Source organism: Rhagoletis zephyria, unplaced genomic scaffold, assembly GCF_001687245.7.
Source record: "Rhagoletis zephyria isolate East Lansing unplaced genomic scaffold, Rhagoletis_zephyria_1.1 Rzeph_scaffold_13682, whole genome shotgun sequence".
NCBI lineage: Eukaryota > Metazoa > Arthropoda > Insecta > Diptera > Tephritidae > Rhagoletis > Rhagoletis zephyria.
Window position 1 is genome coordinate 1,401 of NW_016170753.1, and position 8,870 is coordinate 10,270.

The window sequence follows — 8,870 nt, forward strand, 5'->3', positions numbered from 1 at the left end:
TTGTTTATCTCATTTTGCAACAACAAAGTCTTTACATTAAAGGTCAAAAATTGTAAATATACATCAAATATTAATTTTGAGTTATTATCTGGCGCATGATAAAAACATAGCAAGGTAGAACCGTTCTCTCATTTTGTCGGCCATGATTTTTTTTTGAAGTTTGCCAGCATTTTAAAATCATATAAAATTGAAAATAAAAAATTGAAATTATTCGAAATTGTTGTTGCTTGAGATTGAAAATGAAAATGTGTGTGTGAGTTTGTGAGTAAATTTAAAAATTAAAATGTTTGGAAACGTCAAGAATTGTAAAAGTGATTCTCAGCGGCTCTACCTTACTATATTTTTATCATGATCTGGCGTGTATAAAGCATCACACGCACCCTCTAAAATATATTTAGTGTTCATTGTTTGTAAAATAGCTCCTAGCTTATTGTGTAAATCTTCAACATTTGAGGCCCTAACGTTCATAGCATCATTTCTTAAGTTTAAATATGTGGACTTAATACCAAATTACTCTTTTAGCTTGTTTAGTACATCGTCAAGAGTCGGCTCGTTTAGCTGGTGAACCACATGTAATGCTCGTCCCTTTAATTTGTTGCACAAAACCTTAGATATGATGGACCTTTCTTCCTCGTTTGTCAGCGATAAAATTGTTGCAACGTCTCGCAAATAATGTGTTAAGGTGTAGTCACTTTGACCGTTGAAAAAGGGAATATTCCGTGCTTCTCTTAGCGCCTCTGCTAATGTCAATGCCATTTTATTATTTTAGTTATTGTTTCGTTTGCTTTTTTTTTTTTTTTTTTCGTTTTGGTCTGGTGCTTTCAGTTCTATTTGATTTAAAATTTGCCGTTTAATTGAAGTTGTTCTAATTGAATTTGAATTAAGGCGCACTAATTTAAGTTTTTGTTCGTAATTTCTTTTTTATATTTGTTCGCATCTAATTCTCTACAGTTTAAATTGCAGCATTAGCTTGACAATGTTTTTTTTAAATTATTGGTTCAGCAACATTAATAACGTACCGCGAGGAACATTCACTTTAAACCAACATGTTTTAACAGCATAAAAACGTCTTTGTTTAGAAACATTTATGTATATCAACATTCTATTCAACGCAACATGTTTTTGCTTTCTCAAATGTTTGTATGTTTGTCGGCAATAATGTATATAAACTGTATATTAAACTTTTATTGCTGAGCACCGAAACATTACTCTAACACAACATGTTTCTAGTATGTTAGCAACATTTGTGTTGCTTCGCAGCGATGTATATACACTTCTTTTTTAACCCTGGAGTGGCGGAAGAGCAATTTAGCACTTGTCTCTCACCTTTTGTATTTTTGTTGTGTTTTATGTGTATATCAATTGTACGGGCTGAGCAAAGTGACGGACAGTTATAACGGTTTGGAATTTTGCAAGCTGAAGCCAAATGCACTTTTTAAGTGATTTTTTAGTTGCTGTAATTTGGGAATACTCAAATGATTTGCGGTATTTTTGCCAATTATAGCTGCATTATGTTATACATATGTTTAATATATGCTCGATTTCAAGCGCTTTCAACGCGAAACAAATTTCTATAACATTGTCACTTTTTTTTCGCAATACAGTAAAGTAATTTTACACCAAACACCTCACAGTTTTTGCAATTACATAGAAATTTTTTGAGTTTATTACATAATTCCGTTTTTTTTTGTTCAAATTGGAAACTTTTACATAAAGTTAATTTTTTGCGTTTTTAATTGTTAGGTGCATTTAAAATTTTCAGTTCACAATTTTAGTGGTATAAAATTTTTTTTTTCAGTTTTTTATCCTCGTCGCCATTTAAGAGATAGGATTACTCGTTGTAATCAAACCCCGTTTTAATTATGTTTAATACATAATTTCTTTATTATTAGTAAAACACTAATTTAGTTATGCTTTATACAAAAAACATTTATTTAACTATAAGAACAACTGCGTTAACATTTAAAGTATTCTTAAACACGGACGTCTGATCGCTAGCTAACGATGACTCTAACTAACTCACTGACTAGCTAATTAATTTCCGATCGCGCTGATGAGCGCCTATTATACATATACATATGTACATATAACTTGTATACACATATATGTATATAAAAAAGTTCAATATGCAAACAAAGGTAATTTTTAAGCCGGAATGTTCACTGACTCCAATTGAATACTCATTTCATTAAGCAAAGCACAGTTATGCAGCTCTTGCTTTAATAATGACCTCTCGTAAATGAATGAGTCTTTGCATTTTCCTGGACTACCAACATTAATATAAAGAAAACGATATCTACAAAAGAGGTGTAGTTTTATTTACGTTAAAAATATACATACATACAAATATAGTTCAAAGGAAGGAAAATTTACCTGGCGTCAACTAAAGCCAAAAGCACGGTGGAATACCACCCTTTGTATTTGAAGTAATCGACGGCTNAAAATATACATACATACAAATATAGTTCAAAGTACCCTTTGTAATTGAAGTTGAACGGCTCCATCATGTTTTGGATGTATTTCTATGTGACAACCATCTTAGAAAATTAAATGAGAAAAATCAATTGAGTGAATCGTACAAATATATTTACGCCATAAAAACATACCAATTGCACCAATGCATTGAGGAAACCCAATTTGGTTGAACCCAGACATGCACTCTCGTATCTTTTCTCTACTGAGAGGGAAGTGATTAAGGTAAACAGGATCTAATACAATCCATGCTTGCTTGCAAAACTCTAACACGATTAAGCATACAGTCGATTTTGCAATTCCGAACATATTACCCACACTGCGGTACTCAGAAGATGATCCCAGGGCATACAGAGCAATGGCTACCCGCTTCTCAAGGCTAATGGCTTTCCGAAAATTTGTATCTTTCCTTTCCAAACATGAAAGAAGGCCGCATAGTTTGTTGAAGCTACTGCGCATCATGCGAAAATTGTTCCTAAAGAACTCCTCCCCATTACATTGGCAATCAATCTCCCAAAACATACCCTTCCGATTCTACAACGGCAAAGACATATGTATTAATAAAAATTGAATAACAAGAACTAGGAAATGTTGGTCTACCAGTTTCCAACGCATTTTAGTATGCGGTTTCTCCAAAATTGTTAATATCATCCATTGTTGATTCAAGCAAAACCACATCATATTCAATAAAAACTCACTTCTTGCACGGTAAACGGAAATGCTTTCAGCGCAAGCATTTTCCAATTCTACATACTTTTGGATGGTTGTAAAATATATTTTCACAATAAACAAAATAATATTTATATTTGAAGGCATTTTGAAAAAATAGCATAAAATGTTAACTCTTCTTCCAAAAGTCGCTGTCATACTTATTTATAAACTCTCAAAAGTATCCACCTTCTGATGAACCTAGAAAACTGCTTTAGGTCGTGTAGACTGTTAATCTTATCTTATGTCATGGTATGTTATGTTATAATTTTAAAAGGCTCGTATTTATCCAAATTTTCAGGTAATAATAAAAAAGGTTCGATTTAAATGCTCCTTGTTGTCGTAGTCGTTTTTTCAAATTTATGGCTTTCTATTATAAAATCACATAACGCTGTTTGCAAGCGGACTACTCAAATATTCAGTTCAGCATAATTTAAAGGAGAAAAACTATTTTCTTTGTTTACATTAAGGCATCCTTATGCGCCATACCTTTATATTTATCGTGCTTTAACTAATATAGTATATTGATCATCACTTGTACTACAAATCTTGTTCAATTATTAATATTAGGGGGGGTACGGTAACGACCAAATTTCTAAATTAAAATTAGTTTACTACGGTACATTCCGTTTAGATGTCTATTCGCTTAGCTGTTTTAGTATAGCTGCACTTTTCTGGTAGAATGCTTAATTCCGAAGGAGTTTTATTCATTATGAATGAAACTTTTCCGTCTAATAAAGCGTTCACATTGAGCCACTAACTCGAGTTTATGGCCCATTTTGGAGTTGAATGCTTAACTCTACGCTTAAACTCGGAGTTTACCATACAAAAAATTTCGTTAAACTCTCCTTACACACCACTTTTATTTGGAGTTTATGCGAATGCAACCCTTTTTTTTGAATAACCTTGGCTGCATGGTTGAAAAATTTGGCCTCACTGTTGAAAAATTTGGGCGCATTGTTTATTGTTTTGACAATTCATATTGTTTTGACAATTAGCATTTTACAATTTAATGGAAATTTAAAACTAGTGCGGGTACAATAAAAATGGGAACGCCAGTCAAGTAACGCAGGAAGAGGAGCTTTTGGGATAGCAAGGCAGAAGCTTGCTTTGTGGAATTGTGGGAGCAAAAGGTAGATGAGTTGCGCGGTGCACGCAAAAATACGCACGTCTACCAAGAAATATCCTCCGAGCTAGCAAAGCAAGGGTATGTCGTATCTGCCCAAGATGTGAAGTACAAGATAGCCAACCTGACTGCTAAATACAGGTACTATGTTAATATCTTTTAAAATTATGATTTACTAAAAGCATATTTCCTTCAGAAAATGCAAGGAGGCGATTGGACCCTCAGGAGGTTCACCGGCGTCGGGGCATTTGTACGAAGCTGTTCATAAAGTGATTGGCGCTCACCGTATAAACAACGTCAATGTTTGTGTGGAAGAGAGCATTGAATGTAAGTATTGTACAATTTCTCTGCTCCTTTACTCGTCCGGTTTACAAGATTTAGTCAGAAGTCGTTCCAAGTACGGTTTAATTATTTGTATAACAATTTTGGGTTGCTGTGCCCAAACGCGTGACCCTAATCAAAGACTTTTACACATACTTCTAGACAAGAGTCTACACTCTACTAATACAATATAATTTACTATATCTAAACATTAATTTATTAATAATTTTGGTTTGAAATATGGTCTTTTTTTGGCATAAGTGCAGTATAGCGGCCGTTGAGATAAAACAAAACTTAAAAGGGGAAGGAGTGACCTTTCATAAAGTGCGGCCCATCATCTGTCTTTTAGGGAGCCACGCCAGCTCCTCCTTCGCCCCCACCCCAAAATCGTTGTACAAATAACTAAACATTTACTGTCGTTCCATACCCACATTTACAATGTCTTTAATAATCGGCCCGATCGTGAATTTCACGTGAACAAATATTCCCAAAAATCATAAAGCAAAACAATTTTTCCCAATTTGTTTTGTTAATGTTATATGGGTACAGTTTATTCACACGGAATTTGCGACAGGGCTGAATATCTTCCGAGACAAATCAAGTTATTTGTGACTCATTTCTGTGAACCGGGCGAGCAAAGGAACATACAAAATATTAATTTATGTACATACAAATTCCATATTATTTAATTTATTTTTCTTTATTTGATTTCATTTTTATTACTATGTTTCAGGCAATTCACAGGAAACAAATGAATCCGCACCGTTAAGGGTGCCAGAGCCGTCATCTTCGTCATGGACTGAAGAACTCGCGTCAGCCTCTCCCCTATCCTCCACTGAACTGGCGCCGCCCTCGCCGCCTTCGGAACGAGCATCGTCTTCCAATGTGCGCGCAACAAGTAAATGAAAAGTTACTGACAATGTATGGGGAGTTCGGCAAGGATTTTAAGCAAGCAGTCCATGAGAACTTGGCAGTTAACGAAAAAATTGCTAAAGTAGAAGAAAAAAAATTGGAGGTTTTAAAAGAAATGAGGGATGACAATAAAAAACTTACCCAAGGTGTTTTGGATTTTTTAAGTCGTCAAAATTAATCAAATATAATATTGATTCAAATTCGGACAAGAAGGGTCCTATCTAACATTTTTATTTATTTGCAGAGTTGTTATAAAATTATAAAAATAAGAGTTTTTGATTGCGAATGTTTTAAAAACGCTGGTTTTTAATAACCACTGGAACTAATTTATTGATGTAGTCATATATGTAATACTTCTATATTGGCAGTAAGCTAACTTCTCAATGTGTAAGCATTCCGAAATCAAAGCGAGACAGTCTAGTGGCTGTTTTTGTGAATGTATTGTGTACGTGAGTGCAGTTTTTGTGTATGTGTTGTGTACATGTTTATTTATAAACGTATGTATGCCTTTTCTTTCGTACGTGTTCATTGATATATCTGTACTGTAATGTTTTCGGACGGTACTAGCTCTTACTGCCAATATAGGAGTATCACATATATGGATTTACTACTTGTTTTTAAATTTTATCGGGTCCTTAGTGAGTAATCTACCGACTTTTGTACCACTTCGAATTTCGGAATAAAATGAGATGACACTATCTCATTTTTATATTAAAGTAACGATATATTAAATTCAAATTATGTATGTATACATACATCGTCACCTGAAATGCAAAAAATCGTAACTAATAATTGAAATTCGATGAAATGCATCATATAAATCAAAAAGTGATTTGAGAAGCTGTCGAGAATTATAGCATTCTCTACAAAAAGGGGACTTAGTTTCGATATCGAGAAAGAGGTTAGATATCTAGTCGTTTTCTAAAGTTGAATTCTAATTGGTTTCTAATGTTTAGTGTTTTCTAATCATTCTTTAATCGAATTCTAAATAGTTCTCTAACATGATTTTCGATTCGAGAACTACACTAGAATTCTAATGTAAAATTGAAATATGAGTATACCCTTAGAGACTGTGTTTGCTAGGTTATTGGGACTTGGGTATAGTTGATGATTTGTAATTTTACGATTTAGAATGCACGCATATTTACCAAAATGTATACTGAGAGCGTTTATTATATCTTCGGCTTCATGTCTATTGTGCATCAAATTTGTTGAGTGATTTGGATAATTTGTATTTCGGCCCATATTTGTTTGCTCGCTTAACCAAATTGTAGGCATGTCATCTTTCTCCTCAATTAAAAAGTTGTGTAACGTGCAGCATGCCTTTATAACTGCATTCGCATTCTGGATGTTGTTATCAATTCCTTTACCAACCCTGCGGAATCTATAAACACACATACATTGGTATATGTATACACATATATGTATATAAAAAAGTTCAATATCCAAATAAAGGTAATTTTAAGCCCATTACTGTGCTTTTAAATGACCAAACGCATTTTCTACTACCCTGCGACATTTAGACAGTTGATAGTTGAATTTTTTTGTGCAGAGGTGTTGTTAAGACTAAACGGAAAAGGTTTCATTAAGTTTGGCGATAAGCGAAATGCAGAATCTCCTAGTATTAACACCGGAATGTTTACTGACTCCAATTGAATACTCATTTTATTAAGCAAAGCACAGTTATGCAGCTCTTGCTTTAATAATGACCTCTCGTAAATGAATGAGTCGTTGCATTTTCCTGGACTACCACCATTAATATAAAGAAAACGATATCTACAAAAGAGGTGTAGTTTTATTTACGTTAAAAATATACATACATACAAATATAGTTCAAAGTACCCTTTGTAATTGAAGTTGAACGGCTCCATCATGTTTTGGATGTATTTCTATGTGACAACCATCTTAGAAAATTAAATGAGAAAAATCAATTGAGTGAATCGTACAAATATATTTACGCCATAAAAACATACCAATTGCACCAATGCATTGAGGAAACCCAATTTGGTTGAACCCAGACATGCACTCTCGTATCTTTTCTCTACTGAGAGGGAAGTGATTAAGGTAAACAGGATGTAATACAATCCATGCTTGCTTGCAAAACTCTAACACGATTAAGCATACAGTCGATTTTGCAATTCCGAACATATTACCCACACTGCGGTACTCAGAAGATGATCCCAGGGCATACAGAGCAATGGCTACCCGCTTCTCAAGGCTAATGGCTTTCCTAAAATTTGTATCTTTCCTTTCCAAACATGAAAGAAGGCCGCATAGTTTGTTGAAGCTACTGCGCTTCATGCGAAAATTGTTCCTAAAGAACTCCTCCCCATTACATTGTCAATCAATCTCCCAAAACATACCCCTCCGATTCTACAACGGCAAAGACATATGTATTAATAAAAATTGAATAACAAGAACTAGGAAATGTTGGTCTACCAGTTTCCAACGCATTTTAGTATGCGGTTTCTCCAAAATTGTTAATATCATCCATTGTTGATTCAAGCAAAACCACATCATATTCAATAAAAACTCACTTCTTGCACGGTAAACGGAAATGCTTTCAGCGCAAGCATACTTTTGGATGGTTGTAAAATATATTTTCACAATAAACAAAATAATATTTATATTTGAAGGCATTTTGGTAAAAACAAGAACGATGTGATCAAGAAAATTAAACAAGCAAATGTCAACAAACAAACGTCAAATCAAACTCTAGGTTTCTGAAACACTCCAATGTGAACGCTTGACAGTTGTTCATAAACACAAAACCTCAAACTCGAGTTTATGGTGCAATGTGAACACCATTTAACAGCATTGCGGGATTAAAAACAATCGGATATTTTATTGAATGGCTGTGATACTAAAAAACAGATGGCGCCGCCTTCAGTACCATTCTGGCAGCACTGCCAGCAACTTTTGTTTCATGATCATACAAACATCAGCTCCCAACAGCATCAACTATTTACTGAGCGTTAGAAACAGATATTTTGAATTTTGTAATTTTCGTATAATTAATATTAGGGTGTGTATTCTTAAGAAACAATTATAATTTAGTATAATGGTGAGATCGTTGTTTAAACAGCGCTTAGAAGCCATACCAGATGTGTCAGACGAAAAACAATTCTTCTTTCTCATTCCTTTGGCTGTTTCAGAATTTGGGGAATCTATAACTTCAATTCGATGATAGTTTTCATAATTCATTTTTAATACTTTCTTCTGCGGCCGATTTGAAAAATGTATGCTTATAGCGAGCTAAATAAGTTTTGAACAAAGTTCTGTTTTCAAAGTCGTGGCTGCCAGCCGACTCGGATCAGAATATTGTTATTTT

The 8,870-nt window shown here is 33.9% G+C and overlaps 2 protein-coding genes across 2 annotated transcripts; both read right to left on the reverse strand.

Annotated features, from left to right (window-relative positions):
* Positions 1-1,770: 1,770 nt before the first annotated feature.
* On the reverse strand, positions 1,771-3,475 carry LOC108378255 (uncharacterized). The gene is made up of 4 exons (XM_017634543.1): positions 3,073-3,475; positions 2,607-3,006; positions 2,454-2,537; positions 1,771-2,340 (listed from the first exon to the last, which is right to left on the reverse strand). Exons 1-3 carry the CDS (start codon positions 3,337-3,339, stop codon positions 2,467-2,469), a joined length of 738 nt encoding a protein of 245 aa, XP_017490032.1. The 5' UTR covers positions 3,340-3,475; the 3' UTR covers positions 1,771-2,340; positions 2,454-2,466.
* Positions 3,476-5,349: 1,874 nt separating this feature from the next.
* On the reverse strand, positions 5,350-8,247 carry LOC108378253 (uncharacterized). Its single transcript, XM_017634542.1, has 7 exons — positions 7,979-8,247; positions 7,513-7,912; positions 7,382-7,443; positions 7,049-7,315; positions 6,688-6,923; positions 5,542-5,616; positions 5,350-5,486 (listed from the first exon to the last, which is right to left on the reverse strand). Exons 3-7 carry the CDS (start codon positions 7,411-7,413, stop codon positions 5,350-5,352), a joined length of 747 nt encoding a protein of 248 aa, XP_017490031.1. The 5' UTR covers positions 7,414-7,443; positions 7,513-7,912; positions 7,979-8,247.
* Between the last annotated feature and the right edge of the window lie 623 nt (positions 8,248-8,870).

What these genes read in the sequence shown, in the direction of transcription:
- LOC108378255 (XM_017634543.1), bottom strand. Translation starts at nt 3,339, where the DNA reads ATGACAGCGACTTTTGGAAGAAGAGTTAACATTTTATGCTATTTTTTC. An exon ending in CTAAAATGCGTTGGAAACTG is followed by an intron (nt 3,007 to 3,072) that starts GTAGACCAACAT and finishes TTGCCGTTGTAG; the next exon opens with AATCGGAAGGGTATGTTTTG. An exon ending in TCAATGCATTGGTGCAATTG is followed by an intron (nt 2,538 to 2,606) that starts GTATGTTTTTAT and finishes TAATTTTCTAAG; the next exon opens with ATGGTTGTCACATAGAAATA.
- LOC108378253 (XM_017634542.1), bottom strand. Translation starts at nt 7,413, where the DNA reads ATGATGGAGCCGTTCAACTTCAATTACAAAGG. An exon ending in TTCAACTTCAATTACAAAGG is followed by an intron (nt 7,316 to 7,381) that starts GTACTTTGAACT and finishes CCTCTTTTGTAG; the next exon opens with ATATCGTTTTCTTTATATTA. An exon ending in GAACTCCCCATACATTGTCA is followed by an intron (nt 5,487 to 5,541) that starts GTAACTTTTCAT and finishes CTCGTTCCGAAG; the next exon opens with GCGGCGAGGGCGGCGCCAGT.